Source organism: Poecilia reticulata, chromosome 6 (genome assembly GCF_904066995.2).
Source record: "Poecilia reticulata chromosome 6, P_reticulata-male-v2, whole genome shotgun sequence".
Classification (NCBI taxonomy): domain Eukaryota; kingdom Metazoa; phylum Chordata; class Actinopteri; order Cyprinodontiformes; family Poeciliidae; genus Poecilia; species Poecilia reticulata.
In genome coordinates, this window is record NC_088835.1 from 15860078 (window position 1) to 15881389 (window position 21312).

At 39.6% G+C, this 21312-nt stretch overlaps 1 protein-coding gene across 1 annotated transcript in view; it reads right to left on the reverse strand.

The window, feature by feature from the left end:
* Positions 1–6983, reverse strand: part of mob2a (MOB kinase activator 2a) — a 62628-nt gene extending 55645 nt beyond the window's left edge. The window contains exon 1 of the mRNA XM_008411579.3: positions 6521–6983. Within this exon, the coding sequence (XP_008409801.1) occupies positions 6521–6537 (17 nt within the window). The 5' untranslated portion in view covers positions 6538–6983. The remainder of the gene's footprint in view (positions 1–6520) is intronic.
* Between the last annotated feature and the right edge of the window lie 14329 nt (positions 6984–21312).

A 21312-nucleotide genomic window follows, 5' to 3' on the forward strand; every position in this document is an offset into this window, starting at 1 on the left:
CAGGTGACTGCTTTAAAAAGATCTCTGTTCATGTGTCAGAACCTATTATCAGCGTCGGATCCGAGGCGTGCGCAGCGGAAACAGCCACCTCAGCTAAGAGTGACAGCATGTAATAATGTGTGCGTGTGTGCGAGAGCGAGTGTGTTTTCACAGGCTTGTCTACGTGAACGGAGAAGATGGAAATAAGGGAGTGGGGTTGCTTGGGGACAGGGGGAAACATTCAAAACAAGTGAGAAAATGCATGAAACTGGAACAATCCAGCAACGTTTCGACTCTGAGCGAAACTGATGGTCCACAAAGTGTTACCACAGAGTGTCACGGCTCGGTCTTGAACCACACGTGGAGATTGCCTGAAGAGCTGAAACAGGACTAACAAGTGCTCTGATCTTTTTAAGTTAAAGCAAATTTTTGAATGAAAAATTTGATATGCACTATGTTTGCATACGCAACTCTGTCTTACACCAACCCGAACACAGTGACAACAATTGCATAGGTAAATATATGCTGCGAGACACTAAAGCAACACTCCTGCTTTGTATTTTAGTCACAGTGGTGAGACACAATTCAGACAGTCAGATGTTCCCCTGCTGCAGAGGAAGTTCAGCCTATATCAGTCTTGAGTGAATTCCCCGTCTCTGTCACCACCTGATATGGTCATTTTGCTTGTTTTTAATGACAATTTTTGAATACGTTTGCAAGTAATCCGAGAGAATCAGTGCAATGCATATGCTACAGAAATTTTGCTCCACATCTTAATTTGAAACAAGTTTGAGTTTAAATACATGCATTCAGATGCAATACACTTAAACCCCACATACCCATAAATATTCATACATACATTTGTTCTGACTACTGTGCAACTTTCGTCTAGAGAGCTTTAAGGTTTAATAGATCCATAAAACAAGCTGCTGTCAGCTTTTAAGTCTGTAGAGATACACCAAGAAGTCAGATGATGACGACAATCAGAAAAATGTAAATTCTGACATGCATTCGCTAGTCAGAAGCTCCCCCAAAAATCTAGTCTTTCTCCTGCTCAGTGAACACAACATACCTAATAAACTACCAAGTTAGAGTTTATTAGGTATATTTTGTGAAGCTTGGCACATTGTGTGAAGTGCTAGGAAGCACAGATTTGATACAAGATATTTAAAAGAACTGTTTATTTTGTGTGTGTTTGAAATGTTAAGACTTGACTGCAGTTTAATCAGGCTGCAAGGAAGCGAGAGAGAGCAAGACATTCAGCAGGCTGGACATATCGTAGCAAAGCTTTCAGCAGATAAAATATTTCTATTTTTATATATTTTATTGTTACGAGTTTGTAAAGGTTCGAGTGAGACAAAATTGACATCAGGAGGTCAGAATTTGTTAATTCAGTTTAATTGTATAGCTGATCTCCATAATTTTCATCTCCCTTCAGCTTACAAGACAAACTGGCCTTAAAGACGTATTCTACTACAGTTACAAGTCCAGAAAGTCTCACGGATTGAATAGAGTCATTAATTTTGCAACAATCCCTCATCTTGAGCAAAACTTTCGAAAACCCAGAAATGAGAAATCAGCCACTGACACACTGGTGTCTCTCCAGACATCTGACATTAAAAAGGAATCAGAGAACAGAATCCTCTTTTATTAGGATCTTAACCTGCTTTACTCCCCTGACGCAAAACAAATGGTGTTTTCTAATACTCCAGGGAGTCACAGGTGGTGTGGCGTGAGCCAAATGTACATTAGGTCTGAGTCTTGTTCAGGTCAGACAGCACACCACTTAGCTTTGCAGTCTCCTGCTCTTCATTCAGCATTACCAGCCCATCACTCAAAAGCGAGGGGATTAAACATCTGTCAAAGTCTGCCTACTTTACCCAGCAGGAAAAGACACATTTAGGCATCCCGCATCTCCCCAGCGATTTAACATCCTGCCTGACTCAAACCAAACAGATGAGGTCATTCAGATTTGGAAAAATAATGCTCTCGCTGAAACAACAAAAATAACTGACTGCATCCTGGCATCCCAACACATTTGGGCAAACCCTGGTATATACTTGATCGTATGCTTTGAGAAAATGAATGATGAGCTGTTATTTGGGTCACTCAGAGAAGAAGAAGGAGGAATATTCTACTAATACATTAGTAGATTTCTGCTACTTCTCTTCAGAGCTTTGTCTTTCCACCACTGCTCGGCCAGCCGAATCCATTTTTCTTTCCAATCAACCATTCCATCATTAAAAGCATTAATAACTCAATGTTCCATTCTTTCCTTCTCCATCTATCCATCCGGGGGTTGGGAGAAGGAGAATTTTTTCTTTTTTTTTTAGATAATAGATTTTTTTCCCCTCATCAATCTCACTTTCAGTCTCCCTCATCATCATGTTAACCTGCACATTTCTCACCAAACCATCTACTGCTCACTTCCGTCCTCCTTCCATCGTTCTTACGGTCTGTCCATCTTCACTTCCTCTCTCCATTGTTGGTTGAAGTGTCCTTCACTGCAGGTCTGTATTCAGAGTGATTACACGCTTGGTTAAGTCATTCCTGGCCTTCATTTGGTTGGCGATAAACGCCGGATGCACTCCTGCTCATTTCAAACTTACAGCGCCTCATTTACGCGTTGCATACAGTGTGACGCTGAGACTGAACCTGGAGCTAAAAGCAGATATTCTACACATGGGCAACCATGTTAAATCTGACCAAACATTTAAAAAGATTAGAAATTAGTAATAAAATATTGGAGATTTTTTTTTTTTTCAATATTTTGCTAATGAGCAAACATTACTTATTTTTGTAATCCTAAATGACCTAGCACAGTAAAAAAAAAAAAAGCTTAGTTTGATTTAATGTCCGACAGTCAGGAAAAAAACAAGGAATGTGTCTTTTTGAACCATGTAAAAAAATATTGCTTTCAAGTGTGTTTGCGAAATCTGTGGTTTAAGCAGACGTCACAGTAAGCCTCCTGCTTACACTGGTACACAAGAATGTCTCTGACATTCTCAAGGCTGTTGCATCACAGAAAAAGGACAACACTGCTCCAAAAACTGATAATAATCCTAACAAACAAGGCAGGCACTGCATGGGCTCCACTGCTCTCATCTCACTTAAGATCAAACTGTCACATCAGTGAGAGAAATGTCTGTTTCCTGAACAAACACGCCACTTGAGGGGGGGGAGGGAACAAAACTGCAGAACCCAATGTCTACATTGGGTTCTACATCGCCCAAACTTTATTACTGAAGCAGAAAAAAAACAGCATCATGAAGAACAAAAAACATGAAAACACACATCTAAAAAAAACAGTAAGTTAACTTTTCTTTTTTTTAATAAACTGGAAAACTTTTTAGGAGTTTTTAAACCAGGGCATACACAGAAACACCACGGGGAATGTCATCTGAATCCTCATCCTCATGTTCCACCCAAAAGAATAATATTTGGGAGAATTTGACAGAATGATGGATGAATGTCTTGGCATATTACACACAAATGTCCAGCATCTAACTTAGCTTTAAAAGTTGCAAATACCTGCAAGCAGGCAGACATGGCCGGCAACAGCAGTATTTCATTACAGGTTAGACCGACTGCGCTGTTATCTCTCAGCCAAACCGTCACAATGTGAAGAAACACCCCAGACAACCGGCCTCCACCCTTCCTCAGCCCTGATCTACTTTTAATGGGCTGCAGCCAGCTAACCTGATAGCCTGTAAGCTACAGAGTACAACCACGCCGTTGCACACTTTACCGTGACGAGACTCTGAGATATTTGAGGTCGGCGCGTTTCATAGTTGGGTATCTGTGGTGGGGAAATTAAAGCGCACAAAGAAGCTTCAAATGCACCTTGAACTGTACACCAAGATAACCCTTCCTGTGCTTATGTGAGCAGACGTTCAGTCTAGACCATTAAAATTTTGCATGGCAAATACATTATGTAAATGCCACACAGCGTATTAGGCCTTTGTGGTTCTGGGCTTTTGTCAGTTCAGATGTTGTCGGAGGTTACGCTGTCACTTGCACTACTGTCAGAGGTTAATCCTGAGTGCACTGACCAGGGCTTTTAACTCTATACACAGGTGGAAAGCTGAAGCAGCCCTATCCAGCATGGATCATGTGCTCCGACTCAAAACTCATGACTGGGACAAACCTGACCTAAAAATAAAACTACAAATCAGCATCACCAACTTCAGCTGTGTGTCACTTGCAAGATGAAGGCAAAAAACTTGACTGAAAACAACTGATTCCTACAATATCCACGTTCCACTTCAAGATATTAGTGGCTGTCAATTTATTTTTTTTATTCACAAAAAATTTTTTTTTTATGTTTTCCTTCCAGGGACATATTTAAAGACATGTTTAAAAACACATCTTGACTCTCCAGACTTGATGTATGGACTTTATTTTGATCATTTTCTAGACTATCTTTCCACCTGATCATGGCGGCATATGGTGCAGGTAAGCTTAAAAAATAAAGGGAGTGGAAAAGAGAAGAATGGAAGAAGCGACTTAAAAAAGGGAACAAACTTGAAGGGAAACAATCACACTTTGATTAAAGACAAAGCAAATACAATAAAGTCCCAATAAAAACCTGAGAGATGCAAATGTTTTCAGTTTATGAAAACTGCTGTATGACACGTTGAGATTTTTTTTATTGACTCACTTAAAGACATTGGAACAAATTGTGCCCTTTTACTCTAATAAGGTAACCAAAGCTTCAGTTTGGTTACCTTAATAAAATGGTATTTAATAACTTGTCTGTCATATGTGTAAAACAACTTGCCAGGTCTTAGTTGCAGATTTCAAGCTACATCAAACCATCAAACCTGCTTCAAAACCACTAAAACTTTCCACCATGCCATTGCCCCAAATTATATATATATATATATATATATTTTTTTTTTTTTTAAACAAGATACCAGAGGAAGTCCTAGACTGACAAGATCATAGAGTTATACAGGGAGAGGACGTTCACACAATGTTGCTGTGCACTACCAGTCAGCTGGCTGCAAGCTTCAGAGAAAGAGCAGCATGTCTGTGAAGCAGTCACCTGCAGAATCCAACCAATACTCTAATGACACTAATTAACCAGGCAATATCAGAGAGTAAAACACTAAAAAGAGATAATACTCTGAGAAACAAATACCGTATTTTCCGCACTATAAGGCGCACTGGATTATAAGGCGCACCTTCAATGAATTTTTAAAAATTTTTCATATATATTGTAAGGCGCATTGAATAGACGCTTCAGTTTGGGTTGCCGATTTGTTCCGTACTCTATTATTACACCTCCACATTTGTAAAGAAGTGGTCCCCGAGTACTTTATATAGTATGCTGCCCCAGTCGTTGTTTCACTCACGGTGTTGGTGTTGCGATATTGTGCCCAACTGCTTTCTGGGTAACACAGAACAACCGACACGCTTCCCCCGCCATGGTTTTCAAAATGGTAAAAATATGTCATGGTTTTCAAAATGGTCAAAATATGTCATGGTTTTCAAAAATGGTCAAAATATTTTGCAAGTCAATCATCTGGTATTTGTTTTAGCAAAAAACTAAAAATTAGCAGATTCTTTATCAAAGATCATTTGTTAGAGGATTTGTAACCGTACCTAGACAGCATTGTTTTTTTATTTAAGCTTTTATTGTGATCTCTAGTGTCAGTATTTTACAGACATTAATAAAAATTGAGGAACAAGAAATGTTTCTGACATTCAGCTTTTAAAATTATATAACTGTCTTAATGTTTAATCTACACATATGATCTCAGCATTGTTTAAAATGTCTTTTACTTGAACTTTGGTCTTTTTTTTTTACATGACTCTTGAAGTGTTAAAATATAGCAGAGAGTACAATTAATGCACTTTTACTTAAAATGCTCCTACACCTACAGCCTCACACTAGCCCAGACTGGTTCATAATTCAGTCATAGGTCATGGTTAAGTTTAAAAATAATAATCTTTTAAAATAGTCGGGTACTGTTCTGGAAACGAGCAGCCAGTTTCCAAGCCAGAACCAGAACCTCCAGAAGAAACAATAACAGCAAGGTGGCGATTCAAGACTTTTGCACAATACTGCAGTTTGGGTAAGTTAGCATCCTTGCTAACAAGCGGCACCTTGCATAGGGGAATTAACTAAAAAAGCTCATAGCTATGACAACTGACAGCGTGCTAACGCTAGGCTATTACCGTTTTAATTATTCCTTTATTCAGCACTTTGTCGGTATTATTTCCGCCAGCTCTGGGCGATGCCAACCACTTAATTTGGAGGCCACGGAGACAAAAACAACCGGCTGCCCGCTCCAAGGTGTTCAGAGCTCGGTTAACCGCTTCGGGATAAGACAGTTGTACCAGCTTTGCTACCGAGCTAGCCTCACTGGGCAAGGCTAAGCTGGGCAACATGCTACCCGCTCACAGACAGGTTGCAGTGAAAATGTATCGGTTCACACCACAGTGCACCTGCCCAGCCACGGTTTTTGCAGTGCCAGCTACCGAAACGAGTGTTTGCATCAGAAAGACGGCGCAGCTAGCAGCTGTCGGTACTCACCCCATTAACCAATCCATGGTGCTGCTTGGGGCTAGCTGAGCTAACGTTAGCTGGCAGCGAATAAATCCACCAGGAGCTGGAGACAACCCCCCTAGTTTATCCAGCCACCACCCTGGCTAGCCTTGCCCGCCTGGCTCCGGAGTCCAGTCGCTCTCTCCCCGGGGGTCCGTGTCTCTTCGCGCTGCTGGATCTCCTGGCTGATCAAAAACGAAACGTCGCTGAAACTCTTGAGAGATTGTCCTTGTTTTGATCCGCAGCTAGCCCTGGATCATGAAGCGGTGGTCGGGTCAGTCTCGTTAGCTGGCAGCGGGAGAGCAGCGAAGGCAAGCGGAGGAGAGCTGAGCAGCGGTGTGTGTCCGCCTGGATGAGCCGCGTCCAGTGTGCTGTGCCGCCGACTGCGAGACTTGACTGTCGGGATGTTGCCTGTCAACCCGGTAACCTCTGTCATGAAGCCTTGTATGGTTACCGCACAGGCTGCCAGACTGAGCCTCCACTGGAGCTGCTGCTCTCTGATAAAAGTCTAAATCTGAGCCCGGAAGTAAACACAGAGCCGACCCACAGTCTCATGTACGTAAACTGCGCTCCGCCACAGATACAATGGGAGATGTAGTTGAGAAGGGACACATTTTTGAAATAGGACACAAACGCGGCTATTGTACGGAATCACAACGACTTTAACATTTTCACGAGATTACCATTAGTCAGACTTTGGTGCCTAAATGTCTGCAAAGCTTGTAAAATGTTGATGTATTCAGTGATGGTTTTCAGACATGCACGGCTACTCTCCCAACAAAGCCTATTCTGCAACAGAACAACCTTTCAACAACATATTATGCAACCTTTCAGAAACAAAGAAACACATATCTTGATCTGATAAAGAAAAAAAAAGAAAAAAAAAACATTCCCTCAGCATGATGCTGACAGTGAATTCTCCATGTTGTAAAAGCTTTAAGATGTTGTCTTTGCTGCTGCTATTTGCATTAGGATTTCCCCCCCCTCTCCTTCCTGACTTTTTTTGGTTGCCTAATTTCCCTTTTTGGGGGAAACATTTGACTCTTCTTACCTGCTCATCTAGTTTGGAAACAGCTCTATGTTGAATTAACCAGCTGCTGGTGTGAAAGAGGCCGTCTGCTCCTTTTTTAAAGTCAGGATAAGGAAATCAGAGAATATCTATCAGTACTGCTGCTACAAAATTCATCTTACTGTCAATTTCATTCTGAGAGGGTAAAATGCTTAACTAGTAAAAAAGTAAAAAAAACACAAAGAAAACAAGAAAACATAGCTTAAAGGGCTCTGCTTAAACAACATGCTCTGCTCTTTCAGTCCAAATCCATTATACATGAGTCGTTGTTATCCTGTAAACAAATTTCCACCTGAGTTGTGGATCTCTGCAGCTCCTCTTGAGTCGACCTCTTGGCTGTTTCCCCGATTAGCATAATTCTTGTCTGATCAGTGAGCTTTGGCAGACAGCAATGCTTCAGGAAGTTACTGAAGCATTGCAAGCTAACTTCACAATTTATTTGTAAAGTATGTTGGACATGTATAATTTTGCTTTCATATTATGATTTTACAGTACTTTTTTATGGGGATATCATATAAAACACAAAATGAAATACATCAGAAGTTGTGTAATTTGTCATGTGGCGTAACATGACAAAATACTTTCACTAAACATTAATAACAAATCAATAAATGTAGCCTTTTTTGTGTGTTTTTTTCCACAAGTCTCAAAATAGTGATTCAAAGGATCTCTGGACAGTACCATTCAGATTCGATCTGCACAGTCTCATCATTGAGATTTCAAACTAGACTCTTCCAAATGCAAACCTGACTGCTGAATTAGTCCAGTCATAAACTGAGTTCGATAAATGGTTATCCATCACCAGCCACTTGCAGTGCGCAGCAATTTCTTCCAGTGTCCCAAACCACTTCTGCTGTCCGTGGCCAAAATCCATATCTGCCTTTCACATAAGCAGTGACAGCTGATCTTAAGAGTGTCCTAAAAGCTTAAAAAAATGGGCACAATTGAATGAAAATGCAATAAACGATTTTAATCTGAGCGTAATTATGAGTCATTCAAATTAGTGGCGTTTTCTTCTTGTTGAAATTAACAACAGTCACCTTATGCTTGCTCAGGATGACAGAGTCCAGGAAAGCAAAGATTTAATGCAGTCTACTAGTTTCTTCAAGCAACATTTTGTATGGCTTAATACCATTTAAATAAAGATGAGCTGCAAAAGTGAAGTTTATAATTTATCTTGAATACTGAAATGAACATGCAGCAGTTTTTATAAAATACTTTTTTCATGCTCAACTAACCGTACTAATGTTCTAAACCACAAAATATGACTAAAACTAGTCTGCTCATAAATCAGATTGACTTATAAGAAAGTGAAAGTGTTTCTCTCATTTTTCTGTTTCACTTAGTCATTAGGGGAAAGCACTAGATATGTTTCATGATGATGCTAAGAAGTGTTTTCATCATTTTAGACATCTTGTGCAACCTAACAGGCAATAGGTGAAACTTGTTCAGTTGTTCTCAGCTTTAGTGTTACAGTTCCTTTAATATATAAAATAAACTTGTAGCTTTTACGTAAGAACCATAAAACATTCAAACCTACATTTGATAACTTTGACTATTTCTATGTTTTTTTTTCTTAAGCAAACTAAGATGAGCTAAGATATGAAGATCGGAATATTTAAATTATGCATTTCCTCAAAAACTGGATTACCTGTGATTCACATCTCTGAATGTTTTTTAATTTTAGTACTTAAATGTTTCAGATCATCAAGCAAAATTTGTCAGAAGAATGTAACATTATATTACAAAATGCAGTTTTCATTTGGCGACTTCATTAATCAAGGGGAATTTAGTTCTGTCTGTGTTACTCACTTGTTAAATCATGACTTAGCTGATTAGTTTTGCGACATCTTTTTGTAAAGCTGAGTTCAGTTTTAATGAGCTGCAGTCAGATCGCTTTACGGTCAGAAATGTGGAATCAATAAGGCACTTAAAAACAGTCTGTCTCAGAGTATGAAGTAGGCTAAAAGATGTTTGATGATCTGAAAAGTTTAAGCGCCACAAACACGCGAAATCTGTAAGTGGGCAAATATTTAGAGTTGTGCAGATGTAGAATTTTGCAAACAAAATGAAAAAGCAACCTATTGTAGTCTGTTCCGCATGTACTTTCATACAATTTTTTTAAAATTGGTCTTTATCATAACAAATAAAAGCAAGAGCATGCTTTTCTCCATAATTCATCACATCCCAGCCTTAAATCTGACCTATTGTTCTTCTTTATCTCTTCTCCTATTTTCTTGTTTTAAAACAAAGCATCAATCAGAGATAACTATTGCTGGTAACAACTTGATCAATAAGCTCTTTACCTCTTTGCCTCTTAGAACTCATTAAGGCCAGACTTATAACCATTATAAATTCCGAACCATATCCCTCTTCTCTTTCTTAATGCCCTCCTCCCTTTCCCATTCTGCTATGCTCCTCTAAACGTCTTCAGCTATAAATAACAGAAATACGCAGACGACACGGAGCAGACGGCATTCAGAACAAGAAGCCCCGCTGACAGGAGGCAGGGCTACGTGATTGGCTCGTTGACGTCTCGGCCTTCTGTGGGCAACCAATCAAAACAGAGGAAGGCGTACGGTTACTGCGACGATAGACAGGAAGCGCAAAAAAAAAAAAAAAAAAAAACTCAGTGTCGTTTTGCTAAAACACCACAAGAGGGCGGTATGGGATGGTTGTTGACGTTTCGATGAATTTCCTCGCGTCAGTTTTAACCATAGGCATGGTTACGATTTTAACATGGCATGGTTTATTTTGGCATCCAGTTTTTCTATCAAAAATTTATATTAAGTCATGTATAACATATTTACAGAAATCTGCTGCTTAAAATGTTATGCTTACGTGATATTTTTATTCTATTCTGAATATATATTCCTTCACATTATTTTTTATTGTTTTTGATAATACGAATAAAGAAGATATGTAAAAGAAATATACACATCTAAAAATATATTTTTATTTTAACCTATAGCAATTCATATTTATATTAACCTGCTCACTTTAATATCAAATTCAAATTTCATTTGTTGTTTTATTGTTTTTTTCCTAATTTAGTCCTAATGCCTTTAAGAATATTATTTTCTTCATCAATATTTGATGAAGAAAATCTCTGGCAGGATTTTAAATTTCATTGTAAAAGAATTGTAATATTGGGTTTTATCTGTATTTATTTATTTGTTTACATTTTAGCTGTTGTGGTATCCCAGAATGCATTGCTTATATGTGTTTCTGGTGCCTCATCATACCACATACCTCATCGTACAACTGATGCAGTTGTACATTTCACTGCATTTTATTTTAGTCAATAACAGAATATTTTTTTACATGATTTAAGTTTTTTAAAGGCTATTCAAAAGTTTTTCTCTTGTTTTAGCACTTTGTGCTGCATATAGCCATAAACAAACTGTGCTCTAAATAAAGTCCTATCTATTGACTGCTATTCAGGAGCATATCAGGCTGATTGTCTATGTATGAAAGCCCCTGATTAAATCTCAGCTAAGTTGCTCACACACCCATAACAAAGTTCATCCCCATCAGTGTTTCAGTCTGAGTGGCTTCAGGGAACCTTGTTTACTTCTCACAGACAGACAACCTGCAGCATGACTTCACAATGCAGCTGGTGCCAGTGATGCGCTCTGTGGGAAAATAAACTTGAGCTCTGCTGCTCATGAGTCCGCCAAGGTCACTTCCTGAAATCCATCCACCCGTCGATACCGAGCCATTCAGGGGGTCGATATGTTCCCATTCCCTTCGGTCCCAGCCCGACACAGTGAATGAGAGAGACCTGCGTCAGATTCCCCTGCAACAAAAACGAAAGGTGGCGCGCTATAAATGCCACATAACGTAATATGACCCAGCGACCAAAAGTCCTTCATTTGATACTTGCTATTTTTTGTTTTAGACCAAACGGACCAATATAAACTTAAATCTTTTTTTGACCTTGTTTGTGTCACATTTCAATCTTAACTCTGCATGTAACAGAAGAAAGCCTTTTAAAAATAACCTACACAAACATTCAGTGAACTAGGATAAAATTTGTTCTGAAGAATAAAGAAACGCCATAAAATAAATTTTTTTACAAAGTCAGCAGTAGCCCAATTGTTACCTCTGCTGGTAATACTTTGAAATAATCATCTTTTACTAACAATACTTTATCTACTCATGTAACACTCCACAGAGCTGAAAAAAGCAGGAAGCTCCCTTTAACTTTTTTCATCCAAAGGTCCGGGTTCTTTGCTTGCAACGTCATCTCTTCAGCTCATCTTGACGTCTTAAATTGATAAAAATTACAAACAAAAGAAGAGCCTCAAATTCATAACAGGGTAATTAAGATATCTTCTACAAAAGTAATGTTAATAAAATACTTAAATAGAAAATATCTCATACTTGCTAGGAAAAGTTAAACATGATATGTAAGCTCTCCAGCTGAGCACGAGGAAAAATTAAGATGAACTGGGATGAAAAATAATAAAGGTTATTGAAAGAATAATAAATTGACTTTCCTTCACATTCAAAGAGTCGGAGAGTCTCTGGGTTGTTATCAGTACGTAGTTTCTATCTCAAACCCTGTCCAGATTAAAACTGTAAACACGAGATGCAGATGTCTACAAACATTGCTAGGCTGTCACTTCAGAAACTCTCCAACAACGAAAGACAACAGCAAAGGAAAGACAAAGTCTATTCTGAACTTGCTGCTTAAAAAAAAGCAAAAGGCAGAAAAAAACCAAAGTGAACTGGGAGATAATATGTTCACATTTGAAATAATTCGCTTTCAACACAAAACAGACGCTGTTATTCTCAGTTCCTCTTAAAATAGAAAGTTGTTATAAGATATGACGCAACACATCCTTATTCCGGTTGTATGTTCTCTGGCATTACATTTCTACTTAGTTCAGCTTTTATTGTCCCCAATGAATAAATGTTTTTTGTGGCCCGACATCAAATAGAGCACCTAAGAGATACTTTTGTATCCTTTTAACTTGAACAGTTTGTCACGTTACAACCACAAACTGGAATCCAGCGTGCATTTGCAATCATTGCTTCTGATTCAAAAATTTTTTTTTTGCAAGTTTTCAAACCAGAAACGAGACTCGGGGCATTTTAGTTTGAAGGTTCAAAGAGCGTGATGACGGAAAAAAGAATACTGTGACAGATGGTTCAATAAAGATGCATTTAAAAAATGAGAAAGAAATTTAGTCAAAACTTTATTTCAATTTAAACAAAAAAAAATTTTCTTGTTGTTTTTTCAAGTTTTGATTTTAATTTCAAATCCATTGTAAATAGTTTCTACTCAAACCCGAAAAAGGTCACAAAGGAACATCTGATTTGTTGTGACAACATTATTTTACAGCTAAATAAAAGTAATAATTTCAACTCCCTGTGTTGAAGATGAAGTCATTTAAAGTAAATGCTGTTTAGGCCAAACTCCTCGAAGCAGGAAAGAGATTAGATCTGTTGTGTAAGCCCAACCCGCATGTGCAGACGCATCACCGCATACCTGTGGATCAGCTCGGTCCTGCTGGGTAGATTGTGAAGCTTTGGCTTGGCCGTGACTCATAATTTATTCACAACTGGCCGTGCTAACTCAGAAAGCCATTAAGAGGTATTAAAAAGGAGGCACCTCACATTACTCTTGCATGAATAATAAATGCTCAGAAGATGCAATGAGGGACGGCTGCACATTTTTGTGCATCTGTGTCAGTATAGTTCAGTGCAACTTTTTCAGAAAAGGGTAAAAAAAAAAAAAGGCGAAGGTTTTACTTATATGTTTGGTCAATAAAATATTAGAGAAACTGTGGCCTTAGTCGTGCAAATACACACACACTCCTAATGAGTGGGTGAACAATGTGCTTACTGTCAACTCTGATCTCACCACTGATGGATAAATTTCCAGTTTCTCAATAATGATCACATAATACATATAGGGCTGATAATGGCCACTTGCACCACTGGGTTTCAGACTGGCGGCGGCGCCGAGTCTGTCTGCACTCGCGTCGATTCAGCATACATAATGTGTGTGTATTAGCTGCTGAGCTTGTGTCATCGCTGGCTCCACGCTCCAGGCTGATGTCTTGGGGCATGAGTCAGCCTTAGCAGCATTACTCATGTCTGCACTCTTACCTGACTCCAGGAAGAAAATCAGAGGCCCAGGAGAAAAGGGGATGGATGTGAAACCTAAAGAAGGGGACGATTTCAATGATACCGCTTCAGGTGGAAGACGGCGCAGAAAAGATGCGGAACTGGCCAAAGATTTGCTGAAACTTTATGCCTGAAGTCCTGTGAACAAACAAAAAGGCACGCCGGTTAATGCCGCAAATATTTCCACTAATATGATGCTTTAACCCCGCCTGGCAATTTCAAGAAAATCAGACATGAAGTCACATTGAGCCAGGAGCAAGTCAAACAGAAATAGCTTGCATGTGGTTCTGAGGTCATGGGCAGCGAGAGAGAGAAGAAATGATAACAGAGCTGCAGCCACAAACACTGCGTCAGCAGCCATCGGCGTGAGATTCAGCCTTTGTCTTAGCAACACTAGTACCAGTCATCACCTCCTCCCCCGTTAAACCAGTTCTCCCAATCAGGAAACTTAACTTTTGGTGTTCATGTAGGAATTTTGTTCTCCAAGCATTTTGTTTTGCCTTTAAATCAGAAACTACAAAATATTTGATATCATTTAATTTATTTGCTAAAAGAAAAAAAAAAAAAAAAACACGAAACAACCCAAACATGAAGCATTGAAGCGGCACAAAGACTTCATCTGTCATTTTTATTAGTAGATCCTAAATCTTAAACAGTACATGTCTAAAAAGGAAGAAGAAATAAAAACTAAATGTGATTTTGTCAGTTCTCATCTAACAAGTGATACGATTCTAAAAGAGAAAAAAAATGAACAACAAAACAAAAATTATTTAGAATTGAAATATTAAGCTGTTATGAATAAGCATTTTATTTATTCAAAAGGAATGCAAATCAGTTTTATATTTTCAGTTTTTTATTAAAGGATTTCCACATTTCAACCTCAATACCAGAAACAAGAGTCTCTTTGAAATCACTTCTTCTCATTGTTTTGATCATTTATACAACTTCCTTTTGACCTTTACCTGTTTTGGCCACAGAGTTTTGTTTTAAAATGTTTTCATGTTTCTATGACACAAACCTGTTTTTTTTTAATAGCTTGATTTTTCTTTTTTACAATTAATTTTTTGTTGTTGTATCTGTTGCTGCCTCTTGACCAGGGCTTTCTTGAAAAAGACATTTTTAATCTCAATGGGTTATGTTTGTCCTGGTAAAATAAAGGTTAAATAAAATTATAAAACCGTGTTTGAGTGTTTGTTGCTGGTTGTTTTTCTTTGTTCTGGACTTTTTGTGATGAAATGCTGATCTGGTCTTACAGCTGTTCAGTGGTATCTGCGTTTGTGGGCAGCAGCTCTCACTGATTGCTGGAGCCTCAAAGTCTTAGAAACTTCACTGCAACAATTTCTAGACAGATACTTGTTCATTACTTGTCATTTGCTCTTGACCGTGACTATGGATCGAGGCATGAACTGTTGTTTTTTGAGATCATTTAGCCTGCCTCGTGTTCAGCCCGTCTGGCGTCAACAGCTGACTACATTATTTTATTCTGAGTCATGAAATTTTGGATGTCAACATAAAAAGTTCCCAGTTTAAGCCGGTGATTAACGTTGTGAAATAAATAAAGGCCGTAAAGGCAAAACAATTTGAAGAAGTGGAGGGACTTAGGAAAACTGATTTGTTTGCTCGTAACTTTTGCCCTATAGTGAAAGATGACGCAGTGTCTGAATGACAGCGTCCATCCGAGACAGTGTCTCCTCTGCCTTGATGGGCCAGGATGTGGTTTTCTGGAGGTGCGGATGCTGGGATATTTTATATCTGTGCTGCTTTTCGCCGTGCGTTGCCGACTGCAGCAGCAGACAGGTCGTGTGTGTGAGTGTGTGTGTGTCCGACTGCGTTTGGACCTGGTGCTAGAGACTGCTGATGGGGCTGATGTGGTGAAAGAGAGGGGGAGAGTTGCAGTTTGTTTCACTGTCAGAAAGACAGAGACAGATGTCAGCACCGGGCAGCTGCTTCAGTCAGCACTATGAACAAACAAAAAAACACCCTCATTCACAGAGACGAGCCGCTGCCGCAGTCACACAAAGTCTGACGAGGAAACGAAGATGCGTTCACACCTTCCTCTCCCGTCCTCCCCTCCCAATCCCTACAAAAAAAACAGAAGCCTAAGCGAAACGTGAGGACTGATGAACGGACTGATGATGTGCATTCAATCTGCTGCTGGCTGTTCACTCGTGGAACAAAAATATTGATCGCCTCTCACCTTCCTGCTATAGAGGACGAGCTGAGCTGAGCTGAGCTGGACTGGGAGTCCAGCAGTAGGTGGCAGCAGACGGTTACACAACACCTGCCTGAGTAATCAGTCTGATGGTGTGTCTGGCTTTGTGCACAAATCCCAATCCACCTTATGCTCCATCTCCTCTGAAGATGAAAATATGACTGAGCCTTTCTCTGCAGCTAACAGAGGTTTCAACCCAGCAGACGCCTGCTTGAAGTCTGTGTCTAGTTCTGTCGTAGAAAGCTTCCAGACATCACAGTGTCTGGCCCTTTTTAGCCTTTCTCTGTTTCCCTGTGACTGGCCTGTCTAGACGGGCCCCCACCCCGTCCAGCCCCCCGCCCTCCCCTTGTTGCTGCTGTAATGCTGCGGTGTGTAATACGCAGGTGGCTACAGCAGCACTAACTGCATTAAGGTGGATTAACCTGAGGCCTGCTGAGACGCAGAGACAACCAGGGATTCCTCTTCGCCTCGGTGTTGCTCAACAAAAATAAGCAAAACTATTTCTTTTTTTTTTTTTTCTATATCCCTGGGATAACATGCAGAATTAAACAGCAGAAGAAGTATCCTGGAACCCAGTAACCTCACATTATTAGATGGACTTTATAAAATTCTTTATAAAAACAGATATAGAACATACAGCAGTCTGAGCTTACACGTATCATCGACATTATTACGAAACGACACACCAGCTGTTCACACTTTGCAAAATCCCGTTTAGACATGAAGACATCAGACATCTCCATGAGGTTTCGTGAAGTTGTAGGATGGACATGTCAGGATCTTTTACCATTTCCTCTTTGTGAACTCTCTGTAGAAAGCCAGAGAGTTTTCCTCTTACTCCTCAGATTTTCTGATTAGTTTTGGTAATAAGCCGATTGAGAACCTTTTGTGTCTGGTGAACCATTTGAGAAAACACGCACACACATACACGGGGAGAACACGCGAACTCCGTGCAGAGAAAAACCCTCCGGGACCTGGACTTGAAGCCAGGAACCTCCTGCTGCAAGGCAACAATGCCACCAACCATTTGATGCCTCCAAAAAAAAAAAAAAAATGCGAGAACATTTTCTCCCGGAGATAGGGTCAGACGGATGGAGCTTTTAACATCCAACGTGAGATTATGCAACTGCAATAATAGATGCATTTAAAAGTACCAGATGTGCCCGTTTTGTGGAATGACTTGCTTGTTTAAGGCTCTTTACCTGCTCAAACTGTGCATGAAATGTCGCCCTGTCTCAATTGGGTGTAAGATGATTAAGATACAGAGATAACAGACACGGAGTCAGACCGAGCGAAAAAGAATAACAAAAAAAAAAAGTTGCCAGACTACACAGGATAAAAAGGTTATATTGGGACGAGGGGTTGTAGATGGAGGGGCGGCGGGGGAAATGACCAAGAAATGCTGTTTGGCATCAGTCACCCTGAATGACGCGCGGAATGCTGTGCTGACGCAACTTTCGAGCAGCGAATGTGTGTAATGAGAGTGTGTTTGACATTAAAGTAGATGAAAAGAGGCAGCATGCTGAGAAAAGAGGAAGAAAGAAAATATGTGCAGTAATGATAGGTAAGTGCCTGTGCGAGTGGAAAAGCGGAGAAAGAATGCCGTAGCTTGCTGACGTAACGGTTCCTAACTGTTTCCATATAAAAGGCCTGGGAGCAGGCGCCAGGCAGCCCTTCACATACGTCTGGTACCCATCAGCCTCTGAGAGAGGGAGCGTGTACACCGACACCCACACACACACACACACGCTCACGCGCACATGCTTGCTCACACGCTTACATTTGTAAAACACATTTTTATACAGTTCAGCTAAACTTTAATGCCAGAATAAAATATGTCTAATTATGTACGCACAAATAAAGTCGCCAAAAGGACTAACAAGCAACTTAGCAGCTTTCTGGAATGTAAATATTCATTGCAGCATTGTTAAAGATTTACAGACATGATGGTGAAAAAGGAAAAAAAAAAAAAAAACTGAAGATGCTTCCAGGTGACGTTTGTTACACCTGTTTGGTTCTTTGTCACACACTTAGCAAAACACCAAGATACGTGGCAGCAACAGAAAACTCCAGATTTGTTATTGTAATCATACAATCGGAAAAAGAGGATTAAGTAAAAACAAGCACAGCTACACAATGCATTTAGGCAAACACACATGGTCAAAGGGATTTTCTGGTGTTTTTCAGCAGAGCAACAACAGAATATGAAAAAAAAAAAAGGATTTAAAGGAGTTTGAATGGGGCATGTTTTTGGTGCCATATGAACTGGCTTGGATATGTCAGAAAACTGCTGGAAATTTCATGCACAACCATATCATGGATTTATATGGAATGCTCCATAAAAAAAAAAAAAAGGAGGGATGAATCCATCAAGGGCTGGTACTGTGGTTTACATTTCCCTATTGATGTCAGAAGAGAATGGTTAGCCTGGTTTCAGCAGATGAAAGAAAAGCAACAGCAGCTCAAATAACTACTTGTTACCATCATCCCTGAACACACAACACGTCAAACCTTAAAGCAGACGCGTTGCATTAGCAGAAGACCATACAGGGTTTCACTCATGTTAGCTGAGAACAGGAAACTGAAGCTGCAAGCCGCCTAGTCTCGCCAGAAATGGCACAAAACTGTACTGCAAATATTTTTGTGTGGTCTGATAAGTTTTGGTTTCAGCTACAACTTTCAGATGGCTCTTGTAAAACAACATGATGCATCGATCCTGGCATCTATCAGCCATGCAGCCTGGGGATATAATTGCGTGTGGGACATTAATTGGTGAACTTTGAGCGCTAAGTGCCAGCTGAACACAAATTAAACTAAAAAGAAATAATGCAGAATCTGCATGACATCATCCTTTCAACACGGACCAAAATCTTTAAGGGATGTTTTCGACTCACAGTTTTTTTTTCCTAAACCGACCACGAATTTAAAGAAGGACAGAATACTGTAAAAATACGAATGACTAGAAGCTGAACATCCAAATACATACGGAAAAATTATTAGGAAACCTACTGACAACAAGAACCCTGTACAGAAACAAAAACTGCAACTCAGTAGAGAGAGACTGAAGATGAGGAATGTTTTTCTTGAAATGCAGATTCACACAATGCAAGCTGGGGCCTTTTTTTTTTTTTTTTTTTTTTTACAGAAAAATCCAATCTTACAGACAAACTTTTGAAGAAGGAACAAATTATACATGGATTACCTGGTGATGAACCCTAACATGAAGCTGGGAGGATCACTGTATAAAACAGAAGTATTTTCATAGAGAATAGCTACCACCTGTAAACATCACTCTCCCCAGCTGTAGCTAGCAGTCCCAGATCCACATACTTTTGAAATGTGGCTTTATTTGGAGAGAGATGTCGTTTGATAGCACAGGAAGAAATTCCGCCATGACTTCATAAAACCAAAACCGACTTTGAAGTGAGCTACCCACCCTGCTGGATCTGGATGGATTTATTTTTAGCATTGAGGTATGCAACTGCATCCTCTTGGGGGGAAAATACCTCCCTGTTTTTCTAACCAAAATAAAACCTCTACCTCATCCCATTCTCAGCTCTCTTCAAATACATCACTTCATGGGCGAACGCCGGGGCCCTCAGGCTTTCGGCACCCACAGGAACACGTTGATAAGGGGACAGGCGGAGTGAGGAGACAGCCGTGATGAGAACATCTGGAGACTTATCTGACTGCGACCCAATATAGAACGAATGGAAGTACAAAAAAAACACTAAACGGCGAATAAACTGGGAGAAACTGCGAACTGCTTTGTTTTCTACTTTCTTGTTGGGCATTTCTGCCACAAATTGTATTTTTATGAATCACATCAAATGTGTCAGTGTATCAGCATTGTTAAACCGTTGGAGCATTTCAGTATAATAATGTCCAAGCCAGATCCAGCCCTACTATGTGAATCCTAATAATTCACATAGTGAGTTATAAGGTGATCTGAATTACATCCCATGGAAAATGGTTTCTTCTTAAAATCCACAACCCAAGTTATTTTTTTTCCCCCAAAGGAAAACAAACTAAAATTTCCATATTCCTATTAAATAAAAAACTTAACCTAAACTTTCAGCAAGCTTGGTCAAGGATGAATACTTCTTTTTTTATTGCGAAATAATCAGTGGATGTGAGGAAACACTACCCCTCACATCAAACGGTGATGTCAGAGCACTCATAAAGTGCAAGAAGACTTAAACATGACCGTTAGCTTCTTGTGTGTGTTACAATGAATACAATGGCCATTGGGAGTGGCTTAGGCAGTTGCAAGAAAACACTAGTATTATTAGCTGATGATGGTAACCTCCTTGGCAGCTTCTCACTGGTGGCCAAACAGCTCCATCTAAAGCCTCACCAGGCAGAAGTCAAAGGTTTTCAGGTCAGTAAAACGAAGGGAGACTTTCTGTTACTTTTAACACACGCTGAAGGGATTTGACCAATTTTCTTTTACTAACCTTTTTACCAAGACACTGCTTTTTAACACGAATGCCAAATTGCTATGTTGTCCATTTCTGTGGCAATGCAGCAACGGGTGATGGGAGCAGAGGATTGAATTGCTCAAAAAAAAAAAAGCTTAACTTTAAAAGACAAAACAAAAAGCAGAAACAGGTAATGGCATGCGAGTCATCCTGCACCCCCTCATGGTGAGGGTTGCACATTTATGACCGTGCCTCTTCCTGTGTTTTTACAAGTCCTGTCAGTGGTTTCCCTATCACAACTTGTTTAATCTCCTCATAAATCCTTTTATGGTTGCAGGAACACATTTTCTAGTTCTGTACGGTTCTGGGCTGTATTTTTTATTCCATCTTTGTACACAAAACAAACAAGAAATAACTTTTTTTAACGCTAAAAGGCTTTCACTTTTTGCAAACTTGGTTTGGAAAATTGTGGGAGTCTATACGTTAGTAATCAGCCCAAGTAATTTCTAGAACTAAGTGTTCTTAAAACGGTCAGAATCATAGTCTATAACCAAAAATACATACAATATTTTTGAGGGGTGTCCTGTTAGAAACTGTAGGCTATGTAGCTTACTGACACTCACTCTGCTAATATCTGTTAATATTAACCTGTGACACAGAAAAATTGCTTACATTTATCAAAGACAGCTAGCTTGTTTAGGAGTAGCCTGTGAACCTAAAGCTAGCAGCAGGCTAGCTGACGATTTCTTTATCAAAAGACAGCTAGCTAGGTTCACAAGCTAGGAGTAGCTTGTGAACCTAAAGCTAACAGCTGACCATAGCTTTATCAAAAGTGGTGGGGCACGGCAAATGCCTATGAAATCTCAGTTGTTTTGTTTTTATATATTTTGGCAAAAATAATTGAAATAAAGAGGACAGGGTATCTAGTTTTATGTAAGAA